We start from the raw sequence: 26702 nt of genomic DNA, 5'->3' as shown, positions 1-26702 counted from the left end.
CCCTGCAACCAGAGCCTTTAGCTGTATGTTGTCAATATTACCAAGGCAAGAAAGGCAGCCTGGTTCATACCCAGCTCTGTGCGTGAGAGAACCAAATTTCCCTGCAGATTCAGCTGCTTACTCAGAATTAGTTTACACTGCAATCAGTTTGAGATTGCTGCTTTTGTGAATTTATGTAAGTTAGTTTTAAACTAGCCAGCAGAAAACACTGTTTCTTCCTGGAATTTGAGTAAATACTGAAATAGTGGCGGTTGTCTTGCATTAAACTCCAGGTTGTTGTGGCTACACTGTAGCTGCTTGTAGCTAGAAACTGTCTAAAGAGAGCCAATCCTGCTTTTGACTTACAGCAAGCCCACACTGAAGCGGACAGATTCTGCCAGCTAGAGTAAACTCTGGACTTGCTAGACAGAGAGGTTGAAAAGAAGGTAATTTAAAACTATGAGAAGTCTGGAGAAGCCATTAAAAATGAACCTGGAGTTCCCAGGAAATTCATTTACCTAGCTCATTCTCTTAAATCACATTTAAACTTTGCATTAAGTCATTTGAAAGTGTTTGTTGGGTGCAGAATGCAAAGCCTTTTATACCAAGCTGACTTAGTTCACTGTTCACATTAACAGATACGGGTTCCTTTGCACCTGCTCTGCATGCCAAAATTCCTTCTGTTCTTCCTTTTGGATTCTAGGAGACACATTTTAACATTATTTCCAGGGATTGAAGAGAGCTGTGGCTCACTTTGACTACTGTGAATAACCTTGAGAATTCTAATGTTTCATCTGAATGTTGATTTTATTTTTATTTTTGTATTTAGCCAGAAAAGTTCATAGAGAAAGAATAAAGTTCTTTGTCTTTCAGAAACTTTCTCCATGCTAGAGCTGTGTCTTTGGTTTGATTTGTTTGTTTTTTGACTGAGTAGAGCTCAAGACTAGAAAACAAAGATAAAAAGAAATCAGATTTCTGTAAAGATCAATTACATTTTAAAACAAAATCTTATAGAGCAATCAATGATTAGTAATTTGGCTGTAAAGCCCACCAGTAAACTGTATCTGTTCTGGAAAAAAAATAAAAAAGAGCGAATTACAAAATGTCTGCTTTTTAGCTGTGAAGTTGTTCTTTATATGCTTTCCTGCTACCATCTAAAAATAGAGCTTGAACTATGCATTCAGTAAATTGTACTTTACTGATCAGTCACCTGCTCTTACTGGTATTTGCTTTGCTCTAAATGGCTTCTAGCCTCCAACAATAAAAAAGATATAGCTCTTTTATGCATTGCAGTAACCTACATAAAACAGTTTTTTGTAGTCTTGCATGCAGCTCTTTGTGCCTGTGACGTAGGTTTTCTATTCTACAAAGTGTTGAGGAGGAAAGTTAAATTTTCACTAGTCATTCTAGGGCTTATCTAGCTTTATATCCCAATAGGATTGTACATATTCTGCCACTTTCTTTCATTTTGCTATGTTTGGGATGAAATTTTTGACAGGATTCCATTTGGAATATTAGTGAAACTTAGAATAGGAAAATAAATGCCTGAGACTGTGTATATAGTATTTTTTCCCCCACCTTTGTTGTTCTCTAAGAAGGCTATTCCTCTTGGATCCACTTACATAAGCAAAGATGCAAAAATACTAGAACTCTTAAGAGTAACTGCTTTGCTTTTCAGAGTGCTCTTGAAAATCAAAAGATCTCTGAAAACTGAAAGATGCTGAGGCCACTTCCAGATTTATTAGCCTTTATTAGCCACTTGTCATTCATGAACCTTACAGTGTGCTTTGCTTGCATCATTAAGAATGGCTTAGAATCTACTAGCTGTTATCTCCCGAAAAGAAACGTCGTTTCTACTGGATACTGTTCATATCTCAACATTCCTAAAATCTTTGTATTAAATGGAGAACTAAATATCACATTAGGACTAGCCTTTCAAGGTGCACGGAATTGTTAGAAGCTGTTTTCAAAGTGTGTGTGCTTTGTGAAATGAACCTGTCTTTCTTTGCATAACACTTAATCATTTTCCTTAACAGCTTCTTTTTTTTTTCTTTTTTTTTTTTTTTTTTTAATTATGGTCCACTTCCATGTTAAAAATTTATGTTTTGCAAGTTAAGATACACTTAGCAGCCGTTTTGAGCTTTCCATCTGCATGAAATGCTCCTGTATCTTCTGTACCTGTGCTTACCCTGCTTTACAAATGTTTGCTCCTTGTCTCTTGGTGGCGAAGAGTCGGAGAAGCTTACCAAGCTAATAGAATCAGTGTGTACATTACTGCCAGTCTGGTTTTTGTAAGATCATCTTTCATTGAAGAGTGCCATTAGCAAGGACTAGATTCTGGTTCTGTTTTTATTTTTAATAACCTGAATAATTTTACCTTATTTTATCATGCTGATACTTTAAATTTGCAGGGCTATAGGCTATTCAGAAAATACAGGAGATAGTTCAGAGGATATACCATTTTTCCATGTTCTTCCCATTAATTTCAGTTTACTAAAGTGTCCTTGGTCTGAAAACTTACTCAGAAGTTCTGGAAAAAAAACAACAGCAATTTGGTAGTGTTAAAATTTGATGATCTTTACCTGAATGATTTTGTTTCAGAGGGATATCTTGGAAGTAGCGGGAAAGTCTTAGCAAGCAAAGCTTCCTTTCAGAAGCCAGACTTCACAAGATCTAGCATCACAAGATCATCTTCCCTGGAGAAGTAGTGGACCTAGTTGCTTTTGCCAGCCGTGTTAGCTGAGACTTTTGTATTTAGTGGTCTGGACACCTGGAGGGGAGTTTTAGCACTGTTTTGGAGACATGCTCTTTGTTTTTATCTGAATGATCCTAAAGGTCGTCTGAGAAAACAGCGTAATTGGTTTCTCTTCTGAATTAGCTTTCCATGTCTGCTGGCTGCCATCAGCAAAACTGCCTCGATGTGATGCTTAGGGACAGGAGTGCTAGGTAGATAGGTCGGGACTGTTTCAAGTGGTTGTGCTACCTCATGATTTTAGTGGTTTCAGGAGCAGGACAGAGAAGATGGAGTTTCTGGAGTTTCATAAATGAGCCCTCAAATCTAGAGCACTGATTATGCCAGCCGTGTCGTGATAACCATGGTAATACAAGGCAGAGCATCCTAGTCGTTTGGATCATCGTGTACACGGGAATATTTTTGGCCCATCCTTGTGTGTGTTCTAAATGTTCATGCTCTAATGGTCTTCTGGGGTTTAAGAGAGGGAATAAACTTTTCTATTGTTGTTTTAGCTTTCCTTTTTGTTTTTTTGGTTTTTCTTTTTTTTTCTTTTTTTTTTCTTTTTTTCTTTTTTTTTTTTTTGCCTTTGGTTAATTCAGTGTATGAAAATGATGACCAGTTGCTGTGGAATCCTGACTTCTTACCAGAAGATAAAGTGATCGAGTTCCTAAATGAAGCATCAAGGCGTACGGGTGATGAGAAAGGCCTGGATGCGATTCCTGAAGGATCACATATTAAAGACAATGAACAGGTATATAAGAGTAACTGGGATTTGTAGTACAGTCTTACAGAGTGATTTGTACCTTTATTCTGTTTTACTCTCTGGCCTTAAAATTGAGTTTGAAACAACTTTAATCTTCTGTATGGAAATAGAATTGTGATGTTTTTTTCCTGTCAACAAATACAAAACTTGAAGAATCTAACTGTTATTAACTTGAACTTAACATTGCTTTATGCAATAATTCATAATTCTATATATAAATAACTGTGCATAAATCAGTTATTACTTTTTTATAGGTTTTATGAATACCTACTTATTTTTTTCTATACAACCCCCCACATTTTACAAATGTATGCAGTGAATAAAAATATTATATTACTTCAGTTGTATATGTATATATCATTATGTAATTAGAGATTTGGAAATGGAAACAGAGGAGATGGGTCTTTGCTCTGTCTTAAATTGTAATACATTCATTCAAAGAGTTTATTTTTTATCTCTTTTTGAATAGCTTTTAGTGATTTACTAATTATTCTGTGGCATAACATAAACTGAGTGGTATTTAGAACGTTAAATGTAAGTCTTCTGTCTTTTCAGGCATTGTATGAGTTGGTTAAGTGCAATTTTGATACTGAAGAATCATTACGAAGATTGAGATTTAATGTAAAAGCAGCTAGAGGTGAGGATATGCTAAACATTAAATTTATACTGTTGAACTTTCATTTTATTTGTCACACAGGTATTGGGCTTTGCAGTCAGGCAGAGATACTTTATTAGAGCAGGATTGCATATAAGCGTTATATATCAGTGCCCACTTCAATGCAACCTTTAGTGAATCTCTTAACATTCCCTGAGAGAGAGAATTAAGATTAGCAGAGGTAGTATAAACAGGTACATGCCCAAATACAGCAAGATCAGTTTGTTCTCCTACTACTTTAATCCTTACTCATTTGTGACCTTAAGAATCCATGAGGCCAAATTATGTCAAGTTCTTAGAACTGTGGCTGAAAGTTACTAGGAGTCTATTTTGGCTTCAGTGTGGCCACGATTTCCCACCCAAGAGTGTGAGAGTAAAGTTTCACATTGTGCCAAACCAGAATTAATAGTCTGTTGTTGCTGGCCTTGTCAGCAATAAGGGGAAGATCTCATTCCCCTCCGTTTTCACCTGCTTCTTCCAAATGCCAGCAAGCAGTGTGAGCCCACAGAATGAACTCCTTCGTGCTCTGTCCTGGGTTGAAGGATACCTACTTCCTATGGTTCTGGAGGCAGAATGGGTCATCTCAGGCGAGACCAGGTTTTGCAGCCCTTCTTCCCTCTTCCTCTTGCCTAGTTCTTTTTCCATGGGGCAGGGCTGTTGTTACAAACTGTTTACAACAGCCCCTACCCACAAGGTATTCAGGCCAGCCAAAGCTCCCACCTACTCGCTAGATGGGAGAATTTTCTTTTTTGTACTAGTAAATTAAATTTCTGGAGGAGGTTCCCATTTAGTCAGCAGATGGCGTAAGAAGCTTAAATAGCATGTTTGTTTTGCGTCACTTAAGATTTATTGTCTGCCTGCTTTTGTCTTAATTGTATACTTTATTGCATTTTCTTGCTTTAGAAGAATTATCTGTTTGGACAGAAGAAGAATGTAGGAACTTTGAACAAGGGCTGAAAGTCTATGGCAAGGATTTTCATGTGATTCAGGCAAACAAGGTAAACACTGAATTTCTTATATTTACTTCTCTTTTTTATTAAAAAAAAGAAATGCATTGTAAATAAATTTGTATGTACAATTTCATCCACAAATCACTATTTTTACTATTTTTAATTTATCCTATATATATATATATATATATACCCAAGTCAGTTTGTCAAAGTCCAGAATCTGCTGTAAGTGTGACTGTGAAGTCTAGGTTCAGGGAAGTGCAAAAATCTTGCTGTGCACAGACATACAGGAAGATCTGCATCCCTAGACTTACATTGTTATAATGGACTTGAATATTGCTCCTGAAGCGTTTGTTTATAGCACCTCAAGATCTCTTCAGGGTTCTTGAAAATGCAGTTAAACTTTGCATTTTGATTTCTGGGCCTCTGAAACTCTCTAATTTCCAGTATTCCCTCTGTTGTCTAAAGAAGTATTGATTTGGAGTTTCACAGATTTTGATTTAAATGAAGCTTTTTGCCAAAAATGTATTTGAATTCCTCAAAGTTGTGTGGTGTGTATTTCCTAGGTACGAACAAGATCAGTTGGTGAGTGTGTTGCGTTTTATTACATGTGGAAGAAATCAGAGAGGTATGACTTCTTTGCGCAGCAGACCCGATTTGGAAAGAAGAAATACAATCTTCATCCTGGTGTAACGTAAGATGTGTTTTATTTTCGTATGCTTTTGCATGTTGGATCTAAAGCTTTATTTTGTACTGCTCTCATACAAAATGGAATGACAACCTAGTGACCCAATTTGCAGCAGGACAACAGCCAACGTATGCTACGATTCTTGAATCCCCCTCCTTTAGCTGATTTTTTTTCTCAGTCCTTTTATCATTCTTTTTTCTTCTGTGTTACTCCTTTTTTTAAAAAATATTTTTTTCTTTAAGCATTTTAGAACCATGTGTTGACCACAGAAGTGAAATTGCAAGTTGACATTAAGGGTTGCCATCTGTGGCTTCTCTGACACGTAGATTATTACAGAGAGTCATCTAGAGCTTACGGATTTTCTTAACAGTTGTCAGGGACTATCTCCCTCCCCTCCCCTCCTCCCATCTGTTTTTTCCCCTCCATTTTACCCATATTAGTAGAGATGTTGGGTTAATGACTTAAAATATTCTCTGTTTTTTCAACAGTTGTTTGCATATTGTGTTCAAAAGTTGTATGTGAAGAAATGCCATTAAGCATTGTACTTATCTATTCTTGAAAACTGTTGCAGACAGACTTAGGAATTTAGAATGCAACATCAGGTTGAGAGTAATTGTGTGTGTGAGGACATGCTGTTTCTGGTGTTAATCCAAAATAATACTATACATAGAAGCACTTTACTAACCAGCTTTGTTTGTTTAAATCTTTCTTAAGGGATTTATTATGTGTAAGTGACCTAAAATGTAGGACTGTAATAGAATTCAGATATAAAAATACATCTTATGTTGAACTATAAAGTTTTTCACTCATTCAGAACTTTCCTCCTTTCAAGGTTGTATGTGCACAAACATTATTTACTTGAATAGCGTGTAACCACTGCTTCAAAGAATTGCAAGAGCTTAATATGAGCCTCCCTTAGATCATCATCCTGAAAACACTCTCCACAAAGAACATCACAGCATGATGACGTTTCTGCTTGTGCACAGTCTTTTGGGACTTAACATAAGCACAAGCTGAATTTATTTAAGCTGACTGCAGTGGTTGGTCAACAAATACGTAGTTGCTGTGGACAAACCATACAGGGACCAGTTAACATAAGATACTAAAGTTGTTAAGATAAGTATGTGTGTGTTTCATAGAGATACCAAAATGTGGGCATACATGAAATATATCAGTAAATATTTTGAACAAATTAAACCAATCCTTTAAACAGCAAAGACAATAATACTGAATGTGGCATTTCTGTTGTTTAGAGATTATATGGACCGTCTCTTAGATGAAAGTGAAAGTGCTGCTTCCAGTAGAGCTCCATCCCCTCCTCCTACAACTTCCAACAGCAGCACCAGCCAGTCTGAGAGGGAAGACAGTTCAACCAGCAACAGTAATCAGAATGGTGAGTAAATGCCCTCTCACTCCTGAAGAGTTGTCAAATCATTGCAGCAGCTTTGCAGGTGGCAAACTAAAAGAGAAGTTTGGCTTTGCCTCTCTAAAAACAATTCAATTTTAGTTTTAAATATTCTCTAGGCGAATAGCAGCTGTAAGTTGAAAAGCTTAAAAAAAAAAATTGCACTTAGCCGATGGCCATGTATTGAAGATAAATCTTCCTTGTAAAATGTAATTAATCTGTTTCAGTCTTTCCTGTGCTAACAGAGGTGTGTAGCGCCAACTTTGTGAGGAGTTCCAAGCAGGATGTTTAAAACAACTGTCTGATAGGATAAGCACAGTGTTTCTGTGCAGCACACTAGTGCTGCTCTGGTGCTTGTCTCAGAAAGACAGCTATTCTTAGAGACTTGGGACATTGAAGGGTAGTTAGGAATGAGAAGAGGAAAGCCAGGGCCTGATCAGTCCGGAAGGAAGAACAAGGACAGCTATTCTGAAGGAGCTGAAGTAAAAGTACTGTCAAGAGGAGAGAAGCGCTTGGGGGGGCTGAACTAGAATGTGAAAACAGAGTTGGTAGCTAAGGGAATTTGAGTGAAGTACTGCCCAAATGAGGACAGTGTACCTGCAGCTTGTAGTGTGGTTGGATTCTGTAACAGTTTCTGAGCTGCTGTTGCTTACAAGGGCTTCCATAGACACTGTTGTGATATGCACATTTGTATGAAAATAAATAACTTATTCATCACACAGTAAGGATACTAAGACCAGTATTGGCTTTTTAGTTCAATGGGACTAGTTAAACTTCAGTTTCATTGATGTACTACAAATTGCTTATGGTTCTGTTATTGCTTACGGTCTTGTTCTTACTGTGTATTTCTGTAATGCAGGGGTGTCCACTAATGGGCCAGGTGAGATACCAAATAAAGATGAAGCAAAAATTGAAGGATTGCATGTCAATGGACCTATCAGTGGTAAGAAAACACCTCATACAGATCAGGACACAAATGGGTATGAGACAGAAAACCTTTCTGTTGACCCTAAAGTTGCTCATTCAACTTCAAGAAATGAAAATGATTTTGAAGAAAAAAATGAAAGACCTCTAAAGAGAAGAAGAATTAACAGCAATGGAAAAGAGAGTCCTGGTTCTTCAGAGTTCTTCCAAGAAGCAAACTCACATGGGAAGCTTGAAGAACTAGAAACTTTGGATGACTGAATAATAGGAGCTGATTTTATTCCTTGGAGTAAATTTTGGGTGTCTAAAATTTTCAGGGTTGATGGGTTACCTTACAAAATCCAGTTCCATAAAACAATCTGTTGAGATTTTTCTAATACCTTTTAGTTGGCTCTTAAGATCTGATTATTTGTTTTTCAGTGCTGAAAACCAATAGGAGGATGTTCTGTTTCTCAGAGCTGTCAACATCACTAGTTCTGGCAATATTAAGGCTCTTAAAAATACTTGAGAAACAAATCAGTGAATTTGTGCAAAAAAACTCCCAGCCTAATACATTAAAGAAACTTCTATTTATATACACTATTTAAGCATTGTACAACTGAACAAAGCATCCTATTTGAATTAGTTAGCTGCTTCAAATTTCAATTTTTTGCGGAAAGTTAAAATGAAATACAGAATTCCAAAACATACATCAGAATAGACATAAAGGCTTTTATTCATTTTAAGTGGAAAAGTGATACCCCATTGTTAAGGAACCCTTATGAATCCTGAAAGTTATGAGCACAACTATTTTTATATATAGAAGTTTTAAAACGTAAATAAACCAAGTCAGGTTTGTATATGTAAAATTGTTGACATCAATGATGTCTTTCCATATTCTTATCTGGGCTAAAGAAATACATTCTGTATTTTTCCAGATTTCTTTGTAGCCTTTGAAAGATTTTTACAGTACTTATGTCTTGATTGAACTGTCCTTTCTTAAAACAAAAGCTTGTATAATTTTCTTAACTTGTACAGTTGGTAAACTTTTATGAGAGAATTGATATCCTGAGTCTAATGTCAGCTTCATTTTATTTTGCTAAAGTCTTTTCTAAAAAAAGAAAGAAACCCAAACCAAACCAAACCAGTTAAAAAAAAAAAACGTATTATTCACCACCATGCTATTTTCTCCTCAGAAAACAGTACAGTAAACTGTTAACATCAAGAGTGGTTAGAAGTCATATTTTGAAAAATCTGAATTCATATTTCTGTTTTATGGCAAATAGTGATGCTTAGAATTTGTTAAGCGTGATGCTTGCATTGCACAAATTTTCTTGCTTTCATTATACATTTTCTCATTTTATTTTTTGAGCTCAGATAAAATTTATGTTAGCCAAATGTTTAAATTTACTAAATGGATGTGCAACTGGTTATCTGGTGCCTGATGTAGAATTTCTGGAAACTAATGGACCTTGCCTGAATGAGTATTTCAGTGGGAGCAGAAACATCACATATAAATATTTGGTATAGCATGCAATATATATATATATATATATATATAGACACACACAAACACATACATACACTATATATATGTGTGTGTGTGTGTATTTATGTGCATGTGTGTATATATACACACACTCAAGTATATATACACGCAGGTATGTAAGAGGTGGGAGTAGTTATGTGTAACTGTTTTAAGATAAAGTCCTAGGAACTAAAACTTTTTATGAATGGGGATGAGGTGAGTTTGTGCTCACCTTTCCACTACCCTGATTCAAAAGCTTTTGAAGTAGGGGGATTACATCCATAAAGTAGAAGGATTTTAATTTTGATGTTTTATAACTTTTGTTTTATAAGCCACAGCTACATATGCTACTATATTAAAAATAGGGAAAAAATGTTTTCTCTATATAATTTATAAACTTAGCTCCTCCTTCTGTGGCTTACAAGTGTACTGTTAATTTTCAGTTGGTTATTTTTACTTAAATAATTTTAAAGTTTACATGAGTCTTCAGGATTCTGGTTTTAAATATATGATCGTACGGTTTGAAACTTGATAAAAAAATGCTAAGGTTTTTTTTTTTCCTTTATTTTTTCTAACTACATATACTTGGACTTTACAGTCATTAATGAGCCAAATTCTCCAGATCTTCAGCATATTTAGTTATTGGAGTGTATTAACCTACTGTTCCCAGAAATGGTTTGAATGATCTGTTTTAACTGGTTCTGCTGACTTGAGGGAGTGAACATCTAGTGAGAGTTGAATAGCAATTCAAGTGGAGAGGCACAGAAGTAAGACTTGTTAATCCATGGCCTGCATTAATCTTGTTGAGTGATTGCTTTAGGAAGAGGTCACCGTTAAAAATTAAATCTGGTTTTTAATATCCAAAGTATCACAGCCTTATATCAAAGATGGTCAGTATAGCGCTTCGGAATGAGGGTAGTGCAGTGCTTCTAAGAATCTTTGCAGCTAGAGTCCTGTTTTCAGTTTTATTTTATGCGTTTTTGTTTGCAAGTTGGAAATACTTCCCAAAAAAATATAGGAACGTTTATAAGTAAGTAAGTAAACTGTCTCAGGCTTGTGTGTAAAATATAGCACTGTGTATATTTTCAGGAATGTTGCTTTGTTTTTTTAATCTTACCTTTTTTTTTGGTGATACCTAGAAGAGACCTGACATTCCATAATCAACCAGTATATAATGCTCAGCTAGATTTTTAAGAATATTATTTAATTATAATTTACATTTCATTTATGCAGGATGTTTTATACAATACTTGGTTCATGTTCTTCAAAATACAGCCACTATAACTTGATAAGTCATTGCACTACTAGAACTATTTAAAAATCTAGAAATATATTAAATTTGATTTTGTTTTAAAAAGCATTCAGTACAGTTTGGAGCCCAGGAATGTTTGAACTTGCTTCCAAACTGCATTGAGAAAGGCAGCAGCTTGCATGTAACATGTATATTTTTCAAGCACTATCATGATGTGTCCAGCTGGATCAGGTGTCCTGTTTTCATGAAGTGCTTTAAGAGTGCAGCCTGAATTGAAAACGCAGTTCAACAGAAAAATCTTTGTTGGGCTTCAAAAAGGATTTAAAGTGATATTAAAAGAAATTACAAATTAGTTTTTATACATTTTTTTCCACGCATAGTAATTTTGCACTGTTAGTAATTCCCTCTTACCCCCCATTCCCTGTCTGCAATTCTGAAAAAGCTTATTAAAATATTTTTTTAAACATTGTCTGCATAAAAAATTACTGAGTTTTTTTTTCTTTTACTGAGCCTCTGAGTATTCTTCCTTACACGTGATCAGAAAAAACTATCCTGTTGTGAGAGGATAACTCTGCTACTGCTCTGAAGAACTGAAAAAACAAACAAACTTTCACAACTGAACTCAGTGACAGTTCTTCGAACTGTTTCTCTCATGCCTGTAAAATACATGCAAAACTTTGCATAGGGAAACTACTTTCCACGCTGCTGTCCCGGAGGGCACGAAAGGCCGGGGGCACGGCCGAGCCGGGCCTTCAAGAACCCACTAAATTCAGGCTAGCTGGGGAAAAGGGGACCGACTGTAGCTAAGCGTCGTTTCTGCCTTAGGAGATTTCCCTCTGCCCTTCTGCAAAGAATAACCAGAGCCGAAAACCTGCCGGCGCTCTGCCGCCCCGCTCCTCCGGCTGCGCCCGATCGGGTGCTATCGCGAGGACGCTGCAACGCGGTCTGCTTAGTCCGGTAGCTCAGTCGTCTTCGGCCCTTCACGCTCTTGCCACTCGAGGGCAACGCGCAGCCGCACCGTGCTGGCAGAATCGAATGCGGCAGACGAGGAAAACGTCCATCTGTTTATTTGAAGCCAGTACAAAAATACATAGGCACAGAAAATTCTTTTTGCTATCGTTACTGACTTGCATATAAAGCCTGCCATACATTCAAATAAAAAGGTCACCCTCTTAATCACTAAAATGATAATTTTGTAAATAGAGTCTATATAGAAAAAAATTTAAGTAGATTAATATCATAGAAAATACTGCTGTATGAACTCTGTTTACTCTCCCAGTGTATACAGTATCATCCAGACCGTGGCACTAAAGCGTGCACATTTACAAACAAAATAAGCTTTAAAAATATTTTCCCATTTGGACAGTAAATCTAACCAGTAGATTTAAAATAAAAACCCAAAGCTCTCGACACAACCACCATCCTGACTGCAAATGCCTCAGCACAGCAATGTAACACGCAGCCACGATAAAAAAAGCCTTCAGAAGACTGCGGTCAGGCACGTGACACGATTACACTGGCTCGGCTAAAAGCCTTGGTATTTGGTCCAGCACTGCACCAAGTTCAACCCGCGCCCGCGGGCCGCCGGGGCAGGAGGGAGGCCCCGGGCTGCCGGGGCCGGCGAGCCGGGACGCTGCTCCCGGCTGCTGCTTTAGACGGAGCCTGAATCCCCGGGGAAGAGCGGAGCAGGCGCTCCCCGACAAGGGCTAACTGCACCGGGTAATGAAGTAGCTCTCCCGCTCCTGCTCAGCGCAGCCCGTTATAACCTGTCCCTACAGACAGAGCTTCTCTGCAGCTGAGTTGTGTCCAGGCTTTGGAGGAAACTTAGGCATCTACAGGAAGAGTAAAAATTCTCAGCTCCTTTCTCTAAGTCTGCAACACGAGTCGGGGCTGCCTGGCTGATCCTCGTTCTTGGCAAAGACGACGGCAGGAAGCACTAGCTTAGAGGCCCTCCGCTTGCATCAGTGCTACCGGATGCATACCAGAAATCCCTCAGCTAAACCCATTTAGCATCAGATCGCTCCCGAAACACATGGCCAGATCTTTGCTTTTACAGGCAGTGATGCCAAGAAGGGGAAAAAAATCCCAAGATGCAAGTTTACAGCCAGCTCAACCCCCGAAGTCTTAAGCATATGGAAGTAAAACCCGGCCCGAGGGATCCTCCTCTACTGCGGGAGTGTCGTGGGATCAGAAAACACGCTGCTCCGCGCGGGCGGGCCGCGGGGCCGGCCCGGGGCACCCAGCGGTTCAGCGTCAGCTTGGCGAGCCAAAAGGCCCCGAGCGCCGCGACGCCGGAGCAGCCAGCGGCCCGCAGATTCGCCCCAGCTCTTCGCCGCTGCGTTACCTTTTTGCACAGTTACATGTGAAGTTATGTATAAAGCGCTCCAATAAATACAGCTTGTCTAAAGACAGCAATTACTTTTTTTTAGCAAATACCTTCCAAAAGCAAATTATATTATCTATGGAAGCCTTTTTCTAGTGACTAAAAGGAAACTTAAAAAAAAAAGAAAACCACAAATATATAGGTTTAACCAAAAAGAACACTTTTTCCAAAATTATATAAAAAAAATGCTTTTCTTTTAAACTGAAAGACAATCCCAGGGAGAGACCTAGAAAGAAGTGCTGCGCAAGGCAGTTATAAAAATCAGTCAATACTGCCTGCCACACTAAAAATCGCATTCCTTTACCAGATCCACGGGAAACCTTACTGCAACGGAAACAACCTGCAGGACAGGATTTGGACGGAGCTGAAGCGCGGGGCCGCGGCGGCCCGGGCTGGGTGCGCTCGGCGCTGCAGCGAGGCGGCAGGCGCCGCGGGCTGCGCACACCGCGGCTGACTCACCGGCCGCGAAGGCCGCCGGCGCGACGACGGGGCTAAGCACCGACTTGCTCAAAACGACAAAAAAAAACGAGCGTGGAGTTTTTGTCTCTCTCCTGGGCGCGTACAGAGCACAGCAGAGCCGGAAGGGAACTGCAGGGAAAGGAAACACAGCAGAGAAGGCAGCCCGGGATCCGCGTCGGCGGCCGGAGGGAGCCGCAGGGATGCGGCGGGCGGCAGCATAGCCGGGGTGGCTTTGCGCCGTGCCGCGGCAGCGCCGGGGTGGCTTTGCGCCGTGCCGTGGCAGCGCCGGGGTGGCTTTGCGCCGTGCCGGAGCGAGGGCTGCTCCGCGCAGCCCCTGCCGCCCTCCTCCGGCACGGCGCCGGGCGCCCGCCCTTCCCTCTGCAGGAGGGCGAGGGCCGGGACAAACCACCGAACGAAGCTAATTCCAGAATTAGCTGCCCGGGGCCTTGCGGCTGCTCGGATGCAGGCTACGCTGCAGCTGAATGCGTGTCACAGATTCTCGTAAAGAGAAAATACATAGCCAGGGATGTTCGTGGCACAGCCCTCTCAAAATTGACACAATCCTCCGAAATTCAAATGTTCACACCGTCCGTGCAAGTCTCTACAGCCAAATTTCAGCATAATTAAATACCCAAGAATTCCTCATAATCAGACTTAATTAGATGTGTTCTTAAATGCATCTCTTCAACAATTTTTAAAGGCAGCAATCTAGATTGTGCAAATTACGAGTACCACCATTACTCTGTAGCAGACACCCCGAATTTCTTACTCTATTCTGCCAGTGATCAGCTGAGCAAAAAGAGTTTGCTTTCCAGAAAAGCATTTCCCTGGTCACACAGAGCTTTTTCCTTTAATGTCCATCTTGATGCCTGCTTCAGACGGCTTGTTCATTTGCTCTTCTGTAAAAGTGATATAGGAATACACCAGGCTTCCAGCAATACTGCAAAACACATTTTTAGGTAAAAGAATGAGCTGATGCACACAAACATCAAAACTCAGCAGTTATTAAAAAACACCATTCTACATATTGCAATACATTTACAACCAGTATTCCCTTCTGTATTTAACTATATAAACCTACCATCAAGAGCCTGGTGAAGATGCTGGTCCAAAACAAGGCTTTTGCACCAGCTTGCTTACTAAACCCCAGTACAGGCCTGCCAGACCCTACTGATAGCCAGAGAGTCGCAAAACATTGGTTGCCAAAGAGAAGTCAAAAACACAGGAAAACCAAACGGTCACCTGCAAGTTTCAATTTGCTAGGAAATTTTCGTCTACGTTTTCCCCCTGTGTGTTTTGTCTAATTCGCACCCAAATGCTGAATATTCTGCCTGCACACTATATTACCGGATGTGCTCCATCACTAAAATAATCCTGCTGAAGAACATGGGAAGAACAAGGAAACTTTTCAAAACAGAAATACACGTCAATACAGAAAGGAGACGTTCCTAAAAACTGTACTGAAATAAAAAATAACAGCAATAATAAAAAGGATTTTCTTTTACCACCTTCAATTATATGGTTCAAATACACAACTTGGAAAACAGCCTAAGTTTGCTGCTGTGACATGCCTGCATACTCTCCTGCCTTTAAAACAACACCAAGTCTCTCTGGAAGCTTCAGGTAATTTGAGCTGCAACCACAGAGTCTGAGCGGAGCTAAAAGCAGCGCGCGGATTCACTGGTGTCCGGGGAAAGGCAGCTCAGCGCCGGTCGGCACCGCGCGCAGCAGCCGCCGGCGGGACGCGGGCGAGCGCAGCGGCGCTCCGGGGAGCATCTCGGGAGAAGCTACGCCGAAAAAGCGCCGTCGTTCACAGCGCAGAAGCCCGGCTGCTTCCGCGCCAACACCGCAGAAACCAGAAGCAGCCTTCGTCCCGCACGCGGGCTCCGGGCAGGAAGCAATTCTGCTTTTCACGGTCTCAAAACACTCTCACAGAACAGGAATTTACTGCCTAGGAATCTTCTGTTTTTCTCCCCACACCCATTTTCTACTTTCCTAAAAATAAACAAACAAAAAACTCCCCAGAATCAGCTAAAACATACTGAACAGCAAGTCTGCAAAACTAAAACATCTCAGCTCAAAGCTGCAACCTCCTTAGCGCGCAAGCTTGTGCATGCACGAACCGGCAGATGCACCTTCCTCAGCGGGTCGTTGCCACACGTGGGTAACTGCAGAGCAGCACTCGCTCCGCCTCAACTTTGCTGCTGTTCCTTCTACCATGGTTAATGAAAAATTGCAACTCCACTCGAAAAATCTAATTCCGTAGTTTTTTTGAAAGGAGCATTTTAACCACTCAAATCATTTCAGTTTCACAGCAATCTTCACTTGTAAATCATAAAGAGTAACTGCAAACACTTGAGATTCTTACCTGATATTTAGACCAATGAAGTTTGTCCATGTAAAAATATAGTCTCCTCCAAAAAACATCCCAATATAGGTTATTAAAATATTCTGAAATGGAACAAGATTTTAGGTACAGAAGCGTAAGTTTCCATGTTTTCTGCGCTGACTCCAGCGAAGAGAGGCCAAACCCTCCCGGAAGGGCAGCTGACACGCGGCAGGGAAGCACCTCCGCGCTGCGGAGGACGGCGATGCCGGGAACGCCGGGGTCCGAGCCGGCTTCGCTCCCGGCACCCCCTCTCCGCCCCCCTCCTTTTTTTCGATCTGCTCACGCGCCGGCGGCTAAAGCACCTGGGTAACGAGAGGCACGAGTGACCACCGCAGCACGCGCCTCGGCAGGGCCTTCGGGGCAGGGAGCACCGCTTACCTTAATGCAGCCAACTATTGTAGTTGTAAGAGCAGAGTTATACTGAGTGCAAAGAACCGTGGAGTACATCAAAATAAACCTGCAAGAGAAAGACGCGACAGTCAGGCTTCAAGACACATTTATTACAACGCAACTAGTCTTTTAACCTCCTGCTCTCTTTTCTAGAGTGTTTTTCACATCAATACTTTTTCAGGAAACCTGCACTGAAGCAGTGGAAGAAATAAATTCCACCTACAAGAGCTTCCAGAAACGTCCCCCTTATCAGCGCTGAAGGCTCCTTTTCCCCTCCCAGAGCCGCTGAGGCCATCAAGACGTTTCTGCTTCCCGGACAGCGCGCGCGCCCCGCTCAGCTGCGGTCCCGCTGGCGCTCACCACCGCTCCGCGGAGCAGGGCTCGGAGCCGCCCGGCAGGCGAGAGCCGCGGCAGCACCTTCAGGCTGCGTCTTCAGACAGCCCCGAGGCAGAAATTTCTCTGCAGCAGGAGTTAACGGTTCTTGCCAGCACAAAAATTAACCTTATTAGTGCTCTTAGTCAAGCTGTTCAGAAAAGTTAGCGAGTGGGAAAACAGAGATGACCCTTTTGCGCAGGGGCAGGGCAGGGCAGACAGCCTGCGGGGGCGAGCAACGAGGAGCAAATCCTTACCCCATTATACACGACAGCGTAAACTGCACGACGAAGAGCGCGTCCGCCCAGCCTTGGTACTCCATCGCCTGTAACGAGCACAGCCGGCCTCAGAGGCGAGCGAAACGCAGGAGCCCACGGCCGAGAGAGGAACCCGGCCGCGAAGGGCACCTTCACAGCCACGTCCACCCACGTCAGCATCCCCTCCTGGCCCACGGCCCAGCCCAGCACCCCAGCAGAGATCAAAACCCTCCCGGAAAAAGCGTGGAGTAAAGTCCAAGGAGTCCATACAGGCGAGCGGAGGTGGGAAAGGCTTTTCCTAGACAGCTACAGGCCAGCATCACCCTTCTGGGAACCCCTGCACAACAGCTTCGGTAAGGCTGCAGTAAGACCACCGTTTAAAAGGTCGGCGGTGTTTTCATGAACCAGAACCATACGCAGCCCTGAGCGACTCGTGGAAGCTGGCTCCCAGAGCGTCCTAGTTTCCCAGCTACGTCAAAGCTCAGAGCAACACGACTGAAACAGAGGTAGACCCTGAGAGGGCCCTGAAGCTAACCTGGCTGTAACTCACGGAGCTCTGAACACTTGAGGAGGACTCTAGAAGTTCACTGATGTTCTACAGGTTAAGCTTTTTGGGAGGTGTGGAATAACACCCAGTAGAGCACAGCTGTTGACAAAACACCTCACTGCTTCTCAGCCCAAGCAAAGCAGCAGAGACGCTTGTGCTTGCTCGTGGGATTTGAGGTCCACACATTCTGGACAGCTACCAGGGATGACACACGGGAGAGATCCCTGCAGCAGATGCATCAGGCTGGCTGGTCAAAACTCCCCCTACGTCACTAGGAAAGTTTCAAGGACAAGAGGTGTTTTACGTGTTTTGGTTTCCCCCTGCCACGACGAGGCTGCAGCGCCGGTGGGACGCACGCGCCACGGCTCAGCTCACCGGGAGCACCGGGGCTACGCCGGCGGGAGCTAGGTGAGACTCCAGAGCGAGCGCTGCCCAGCCAGGTCAGAAACTCCCCATCAACTTGCTGGGGAACAGCATCAGCGAAACAGCAACACACATCACGTTCACGGGGAAGTTAACTCCTAGGGACGATGCTGTACGCATTAGAAATGAAGCCTGAAGTTCACCTTAGGTGTCTTTTCGTTGCTGATGGTGGGTGTGGGTTTTTTTGAGGGGGGGAGTGGCAGTGGTTGGGGGCCTTAAACTGGTGCTTAAGCTCGCCTAGGCGCGCCTGCCCCGTCCCACCTCTCCGGGCTACCGGCGCCCTCCGCCCGGCTGAGCTGGGTCTGCTCGGCGCCGACGCTCGGCCTGGCTCGCTCTCGTTAGCCGAGCGGCCTGGCAGCGGGCCACAGCCTGCCCCACCAGCCCGGCGCTGCTCAGCGCCCGCTCGCGGCTGCCTAGCGCGGGAGCTTCCCCTTTCAGGGCGATCAGCGCACGTCCCCCTTCCCACGCGGGAAAGGGAGGCTAGATCCGAGGGCAAATTTCTTTGAATCTGAGTTTTTCTATTAGCGTTGCAGTTAATAGAAGTTTCTTCTGAATTTTTGGAAGTGCACGGCGCGGGCTGCAGCGCCTGGCCCGAGGAGCAAACCCGCGCAAAGCGGAGGCCGAGCCGGGGCCGCGGCCCCTGCGCAGCAGGGTTTCCAGCCCAAGAGGGAACGCGAGCCCGGAGGGACCGGCCTGCAGGCCCTTTACTCCCTTCCACGACCACAGCTGTTACTACTTTGCTTGCACTCGTCAGCACAGTCATTTCTGCCTCCTGTAAAGCGACGCCTGGCAAGCCATCGTTACCAGCGATGCTTGTTAATGAACTACTAGATCTAACAGATTCATCAGCTCCAGCAGCAGGGAAGCTTTTCCAACGCAAAAACAACATTATCCCCACGCTCTTCAATCTTGTCTGACAGCTGCCCCTGCACAAAAACACAGCGTCTCCCGCCTCTCCCTCCAGGACCGGCTGCCACCCCCTCCGCAGAGACCAGGATTTTTGCTCTCTGGCCTCGTTCTGTTAATCCAGGGAAGTGTTTCCAACACACACAGTGTGGTAATACGCGCTGCCAGAGACAGTTCAGCTACACACGTTTCAAAAGACTGTTTTTCATAATGCTGCAAGTGTTGAATTTCCTGGTAGTAAGTTCAACAGACACATCTTTGTTTGCTTTCAACTGCCAGGAGCTTGTTCAGAGGCGGGAGGAGAAGAAAAAGAAAAGTTTATTCAGAAAAAAAATGGTAAGAGGAGATTTCTGTACGGGCTGAACAGAGGCGCCACAGTGCAGCACAGAGCAACATTCTGCTCCTCGTCCACCAGTTCCTGTTTATAAATGAACACATTATCCCCAAATATATTCCAGCTGAGCTGCCCTCCATGGAGAGCGGGGGCCTAGACTATCTTCTTAACCTACCCTTGCTTCTCGTCACGTAATCACAGCTCATTATAGCAGCGGCTGACCAGGACTCGTCGTCTTGACACTAAGCTCCTAACGGGGAAGGAGCTGTTGGCACCGGAGCACCGCGGAGCACAAGCCCTCCCCGGCCAACGCTCCAGGCATCACCCTGCACAGCCTGGGCACGGGGTCTGCTGCTGCGACTGGCGCCGGCACCCACAGCAGCTACCTGCGTCGCTCTGGGCGGGCAACACGCAGCACTTCCCGATTTCAACACCTCGTTGTTAACGGGCCAAAGAGCTTCGCTTTCCAAGAGAAGCCAGTTTGTGCAGGTACGAAACGTGAATGCTCTTTCTGGTCAGCAGAAAAAAGTATAACTGCACAAAAGCTAGCTGCAAGAACTCTTGCAAGTTTTGAGTGTACCAAACTACAGATAATCAGATATGCTGATGAGACTGTCTGGGGAAAACAGTAGTTTTTAGAGCAATTCAGCATAAGCAAAAGGAAAAAAAACAAAAAGATGTCTGGAGAGACTCGTTTGTTCCAGAAGTACGAGCTTTTGCTTAAAAAAAAAAAAAAAAAAAAAAAAGAGATGAATAAATTTATTCCTCTCACACTTCTCCATTCCTCAAACATTACAAAAAAATGCTTTAATGAAGCAATTCTATGGATGTAAAGTAAGCAGAACTTGCATTAACTTTTTATTCCAATTTCACTTACGCAGTTTTCTCCTGTTCACACAAAACCTGTCCTCAGATCATCCTTTGCCCTAAACTGATCCAGCAGATGTTATCTAGTATTTATTTACAAGTCAAGGATAATGAACTATTTATCAGTTTCACCTTTTTTACACAATGGCAAATACTCACAATGTAAGTTACAGAAGGGTATGTGTGGCTGTACGCTAAAACAAACAGTAAAGTGTTCTTCTAAGCAATACAGAATCATACATTTTGCCCAAAAGGTATTGTACCCCTGAAGATTTTGCTTCCGGGGAGCAGATTCCTACCTTTTGCGCATCTCCAGTGAAATAGGCAATGATCAAGGTGGGAAGTATCATGAACAGTGCATTGTAATATAGCAGACCGTATCTTCCCAGCTCCTAGAAAGGGGAAACATCTGTGTTATTTAAGCTGGCTCCAAACAGAACATAGAACCTTATTCATATTGCTACTGAAGACCAGGTCTTATGAGCTAAATCCATGCAGGCTTTGCAGAGACAGAAGAGTTAGAGTTTTATAACGTGTGAGACCATTTCTACAGTGCTTTAAAACATTCAACCAAGTTCTGCTCCAGAGGCTTTTTGGAAACTGCATTACTTTTAGGAGAAAGTAACTAGGGACTTGTTAGCAAAGACACACAGTAAAATTTCACAGGACCAAGATGACAATTTGGTCAGGAATTTAGAGACAGAAACCAAATATTATCTGCTGATACTAGTGTTTCTAGCAGATACTTTCCACTGGCCAATAGTGCAAACAGAGCCAAATAATCCGGGTACACAAGCTGCGACCACCCCCCAGTTCCGAGGGCTTCCCCGCACTGGGGGGAGCGACACAGGACTTCTCTATGCCCACAGCCAGGACGTTTGGGCAGCCTCTGGAGAGGCTCCGCAATGCCAAATGCGGCTTTCCCAGGAGGGCGTGGGGGGAAACAACACCTACAGCAAACTTCAAAGCGCTGGATTTCCCCTCACAGCTTGTCTGTGAGATAAGACCAGACGTCAGACGAGGTCAGCAAGCTCCAAGCACTACCATTAACCAAAACGCAGTTACTTGGCTGTCACAGCGGAGCGCAGCCGTTCCCAGGGGCTCGCGCCGGCCACGGCCAGCGCTGTTTGGCAATAGTGACACCAAGAACAGCAGGGCAGTATCAGCAAATCTTTTGGACAAGATACTTTGAGAGGGATGGGGTGGCAGCAGACTGGGACCACAGAAATTGCAATGCTATCACTTCCTTGCGGTTTTGGTTTCTTCCAGCGCTGGGTATATTTAGAACGGCAATCCCAGTGCCAGGCAACGCACCCAGAATAAAAAACACACCAGCACGTTTAACTTGGAATACAATTTCTTCTCTGGTTCCTACTGCAGTAGTACACTGAAGACATGAATTTGAAGTATTTTTTTTTAAAAAAGACCTTCACTGTTCACACAATCTTCTTCCTCCTACACAACAAAACCATGCCACTCTTCCCAAGAAATAAAGACTAGGACCATGAAAACCATTTTGAAGCCACAGTCTCAGTATTCACCACAACACCAAATCATAACTTCTAGTGTTAAAAAAAAAAATCCACAAAAGCGTACTTTTAGCTAAAGTGGGAAAGAACGACATGTTTAGCCTCTGAAGGGGGTGCGCCAGGGAACACGGAGCACTTCAAAGGCTCCGAACAGCCACGCAACGCGGCCGCTCGGCCTGCGGAAGCGGAGCACTGCCCCCTCCCACCCGAGGCTGCGCTGCCCCAGGCCCACCCCAGCGAGCCCGGCTGCGAGCACAGTGAAATCAAAAGTGCAAATCTGAAGTGCCAGAAATGAAAGCAAAGGTCAGCCTACCTTTGAATCCAGCTTCTGTTTTACATAGGCACCATTTGCAGCTGTTAAGGCATCGTTAATAAGGATAAAAATATATCCTTCCAAATCAAATGCCAAGTCAGCACTAGGAAAGGAAAAAATAAGTAAGATGAACTGCGCAGAGTGTAGCACTTGGAAGATTTCTTCCACCTTTTGTCAGGAAGTTGTCAGAAAGAGTTAATCATGCAAGGTCTGGGATTCGAGTCTGGAAAACATTCTTTCCTATTATAGAGTATGTCTGAAGCAAAAAAAGGAAAGTCGCCATTTACTCGCACTCTTCTTGGGGCACGATACGATACTCTCTTCACCTTATCCCAGTGAAGAAATTCTAAGTTTTGCTCTAGCAACTTCCATCAAAGGATCACAAAATGCTTTTAGGGGAGCTTCGGCTATTTTCTTAACAGCATGTGTACTAGAACGTGCTGCCAAGACCTCACCACCGAAGGGCCTCTGAGCACTGCGTTTTACTGAGTGTTCAGCACCTTTTCGGCTAGCCCGCACACGGGCCATTTCAGAGGCACCAAACAAAGCAGCAAGGAATAGCGCTGAAAGGATAATAAATCTGAAGGCTTACCTAGCAGCTACAAATGCACCAATGATCATCGCAAATACTGTCATCTGAATACCCCAAGAAAATTTCTTCCTGAAAAAGAAAGAAACAAGAACACTACTATCACCCCTGAACACAGTTAAGGTTTCACTAAGTTATTCCAAGCAGGCAGGGAAAAGCATTTAGTCACTTGACTCACTGGTGTGCAGCAGGGAAAACTTAACATTGAAAAAGCAAATAAAAAACAATTTTTAGACAGCGTTTTTTGTTTGTTTTTGAGGCTAGCACTGATGAGGTGCAAGTTTGAGCGCGACAACTCTGCTCGTTACAGCAAGGATTCAGCGCGGCACTGCTGCGCTTGCGGCCGCGTCGGCTCTCCGGAGGGGCCGGGAAGCCCTGGGCACCGCGGCAGCGGTGCGGGGACGGACCGGAGCACGGGCCTGCCCAGGGACCGCAGCGGCAACGGCGCAAACCGCTTCGGGACCTCTCTTGCTGCAAGCGTTAGCAAGCAGTACGTGCAGAGAACAGGACCAGCGGCAGGTAACCACGAAGGCAGACGAGCTAAGTGACCTCCCCTGGCGCTGCCAACGTACAGGGCACTCTCTGCCGCTGGGAATTAACTGCGCCGAGCACGTGGCAGGCACGCACACGTGCACAGCACGCACCAAACCCGCGCCGCTACCGGCACAGGGAGAGCGCAGCCACGCTCCCCTCTGCTTCGCAGTTAAATACTGCGCTTCGCCTCACCCGTCTCTTTCAGGTACATAAAAAAAATGTGCACATCACGGTAAGTTATTACAATAAATAACGCATCACTGCATGCCCATTTCCTCCACCCACTCACATTTCTGAAACCTAGTACAGAGCCAAAAAACCCTGACCGCGCAGATCTTTGACGCACAAGAACTTACTACAATACAGCATGCCATTTCAACATCTTAAGACTTCTATAGCTACAGACAATATCTTTCATTGATAGCTTTGAAGAAAAGTTGGAAAGACTCACTTGAGTAAAAATCCTTCAGCAAACATTGTAAACAAGATGGAAAACCTTCGCAGGACTGTAAACATTGGCAGGCTGCAAAAAGGAGATTTAACAATGTCAAAGAAAGCTTCCCTCCCAACAGCACAGCAACACAACAGTCCACAGTCACCCTTACAGCAACACCCTGAATTAACACCCAGGTAAAGCCCAGGCAGCAAAAGCCCTCAGGAGGGGATCATCATCTCCCACGCTAGGTTCCCTATTCCCCAGGGTGATAATCTGAAATCACAAGACCTGAGCCTTTGGCACGCAGAATACAACATGTCACACACCGCTGACCACGTTTACCTCGAGGTACCGTTGCAGATACCACACCTAAGCGAGGAGCGCAGACGGCGCTACGCTCTCCAAAAGCGAGAAGCGGAGATAAAAGAATTAGATAAAATAATAGGTAAATGTAAGCCATACTTCAGTTTCTTTGTGCTGAACAGTCCTGTGATCTGGTTCCCAAAGTACAGGAGAGGTAGAGGAAACGTCTGCAAAATTGTAAGAGGGATAACCTAATGAACAACTGAGGGCAGCCAGAGAACTAACCAAAAAGTAATATAATTACATGTATTATCTTACATATATATAGCTCTTTCCACCCTGAAATGGAAATTTGCACGCACACACTCGTATTTGGGCTCCCCAAGGCTCACAGCACAGCGCTGGCACTATGGTCAGAGGTTTCCCATCGGGGATCAGCGTCACCAGGGCAATGCACACAAACATCGCGCGCACACACATGCCCCTTGGCTGAAAGGCGCATTTCATCTTGTGCAAGAAACCTTTGCAAAACAGCAGGAACTCTGCCGTTAGCGGAAACAGCGCGCTCACGACGCCGAGGCGCGCAGGGGGAAGCGGGAGCCCGGGCGAGGCCTGCCCGGGGGACGCGCCGAGCCGGCCAGCGCGCCCCGGCCGCCGGCGGCCCCGCGCCGGGCTCCCCCGCGGCCCCGGGGACGGGGCGCGTGGGCCGGGCGCGCTCGCGTGCCCCGGGGCTCTCCGCGCAGCTAACGGAGCACGCCGCGCCTCCCTCGCGCGCTCGCTGCCAGGGCTGGCTGCTAATTAATTAGCGCTGCTGATATCAACCACCCCGCAGCCGCGGGGATGGCAGCGGGCAGGGCGCAAACGCGGTTCGCGAACAGAGCGGCCGCGTGGCGCAGCCGGGATCTCGCGCCGCCGAGGAGCGGGCGCCGCAGGCAGCGGAGCAGGCTGGCGGCACGGAGGAGGCCGGCGGCACGGAGGAGGCCGGCGCGTCTGCCTTACCCGCCGAGGTACGTGCCTGTCGAAGTCGGGGAACTTGACCACGCGCAGCGCCTTGCCCGCCCGCAGCACCGCCACGGTGGCCAGCATCTGCGGGAGAGCGGGGGGAGCAGAGCGTGAGCGCCAGCCCGGCCGGGGGGACCGGGCGGCCCTGGGGGTTTGGGGGGGGGGGGGGGGGACACACGCTGCCACTCACCTGGCCCAGCCCCACGCACAGCGAGGACGGGAACCTGCGGGCACAGAGCAGCCATCAGTGATGGGGTGATGCCCCCCCCAACCCCGGCTGGGGGCCCCCCCAGCACTGCAGGGACAAGCCCCACAGCTGGAGGGGGGGGAACATGCACTGAGCTGCCCGGGCCTGTGGGGCCCCCCACAGCGGGGGGGGGGGGGTCTCCACAGTGCAAAGGGCTTGGGGGGGCACATGCAGGGGTGCAAGGGGAGCACCATAGGGGGGGGCATGCAAGGTGCCAGACCCTAAAATGGGGCGGGGGGGTGAGGGGGGCATGCATGGGGCTGCTCAGCCCCAAAACGGGAAGGGGGGGGGAAGGCGGCCCCGGGGGTCCCGGGAGTGCTCGAGGCTGGGGAGCCCATGCTGGGGGGGACATTTGGGGGGGGGGCAGAGCATGCCGGGGGTTCCCGGGGGCGCCCACCGAGGGGGCCCACGCTGGGGGGGGCCCTGCGGGCGGGCGCAGGCCGCGGCGGCCGTACCCGTAGGCGGTGAGGACGCTCTTGTTGAGGACGACGATGAGGAAGGAGCTGAGGCCGTAGAAGGCGGCGGCCAGGAGGCGGAGGCAGACGCTGAGGCCCGGCGGCGCCATGCCCCGCTCCGCATCGCCGGGCGCGGGGGCTCCCGCGGGGGCTCCCCCCTCGGCCCCGGCCGCCCGGCGTCTGCGCGCGGCCGACGACGACGACATGGCTGCGGGGGCGGGGCCGGGCCGGGCGGGGCCTATCGGGGCCGGGCGGGGCGGGGCCAGACGCTGGGGGCGGGGCCGGGAGGGGCGGGGCCGGGAGGGGCCGGCTGGGGTGGGGCCAGCGGGGGCGGGGCCAGACGCGGGGGCGGGGCCGGGAGGGGCGGGGCCGGGAGGGGCCGGCTGGGGTGGGGCCAGCGGGGGGCCCGGCCAGCCGCGGGGTGGAGCCAGTCGAGTGGCGGCCGAGGGGCGGGGCTGGCCGAGGGGCGGGGCTGGCAGAGGGGCGGGGCTGGCCGAGGGGGCGGGGCCGGGCGGGGCAGGCCGGGGCGGGGGGCGTTGCGCGGGGCGCTAAACGTGGGGCATTGCCCGGGGGGGGGCATTGCCCGGGGGGGGGCATCGCCTGGGGTGTTGTCTATACGGGGCATTGCCCAGGGTGTGGCACCGCATGGGGTGCTGTCTATATGGGGCATTGCCCGGGGGGAGGCGGCACCGCATAGGGTGCTATGTGGGGCATTGCACGGTGGGGGACATTGCCTGGGGTGCTGTCTATGTGGGGCATTGCCCCGGGGAGGGGACATCGCCTGGGGTGCTGTCTATGTGGGGCATTGCACGGGGGGAGGGGGCACCGCATAGGGTGCTATGTGGGGCATTGCACAGTGGGGGACATCGCCTGGGGTGCTGTCTATGTGGGGCATTGCACGGGGGGAGGGGGCACCGCATAGGGTGCTATGTGGGGCATTGCACGGTGGGGGACATCGCCTGGGGTGCTGTCTATGTGGGGCATTGCACGGGGGGAGGGGGCACCGCATAGGGTGCTGTCTATGTGGGGCATTGCTTGGGAGGGAACTGCATGGGGGGGCCACTGTACCGAGGCGTTGTATACAGGGCATTGCATGGGAGGGCGTTGCCT

General features: G+C 46.2%; 2 protein-coding genes across 8 annotated transcripts in view; one reads left to right on the top strand and one right to left on the bottom strand.

The window, feature by feature from the left end:
• MIER1 (MIER1 transcriptional regulator) overlaps positions 1-11325 on the top strand; it is a 40950-nt gene extending 29625 nt beyond the window's left edge. For all 4 annotated transcript variants that reach the window (XM_062582083.1, XM_062582081.1, XM_062582080.1 and 1 more), the window contains 6 exons: positions 3313-3464; positions 4032-4113; positions 5035-5129; positions 5648-5775; positions 7023-7162; positions 8034-11325. In XM_062582083.1, coding sequence (XP_062438067.1) covers positions 3313-3464; positions 4032-4113; positions 5035-5129; positions 5648-5775; positions 7023-7162; positions 8034-8359 — 923 coding nt within the window. In that variant the 3' untranslated portion in view covers positions 8360-11325. The remainder of the gene's footprint in view (positions 1-3312; positions 3465-4031; positions 4114-5034; positions 5130-5647; positions 5776-7022; positions 7163-8033) is intronic.
• On the bottom strand, positions 8733-25774 carry SLC35D1 (solute carrier family 35 member D1). 4 transcript variants are annotated; one of them, XR_009959180.1, is made up of 13 exons: positions 25593-25767; positions 25081-25114; positions 24888-24974; positions 24048-24115; positions 23601-23672; positions 22619-22687; positions 22027-22129; positions 20484-20576; positions 17108-17175; positions 16467-16545; positions 16068-16150; positions 14469-14639; positions 8733-11918 (listed from the first exon to the last, which is right to left on the bottom strand). XR_009959180.1 is itself a non-coding variant. In XM_062582086.1 (12 exons), exons 1-12 carry the CDS (start codon positions 25700-25702, stop codon positions 14531-14533), a joined length of 975 nt encoding a protein of 324 aa, XP_062438070.1. In that variant the 5' UTR covers positions 25703-25774; the 3' UTR covers positions 11909-14530. The 4 variants fall into 4 exon arrangements, 3 of the variants coding, with proteins under 3 accessions (XP_062438070.1, XP_062438069.1, XP_062438068.1); XM_062582086.1 differs by having other exon boundaries at positions 11909-14639; positions 25593-25774; XM_062582084.1 differs by lacking the exons at positions 8733-11918; positions 14469-14639 and adding an exon at positions 15376-15694.
• Positions 25775-26702: the final 928 nt, after the last annotated feature.

Source organism: Rhea pennata, chromosome 8 (assembly GCF_028389875.1).
Source record: "Rhea pennata isolate bPtePen1 chromosome 8, bPtePen1.pri, whole genome shotgun sequence".
Classification (NCBI taxonomy): Eukaryota; Metazoa; Chordata; class Aves; order Rheiformes; family Rheidae; genus Rhea; species Rhea pennata.
This window is presented reverse-complemented; position numbering and strand designations above follow the sequence as displayed.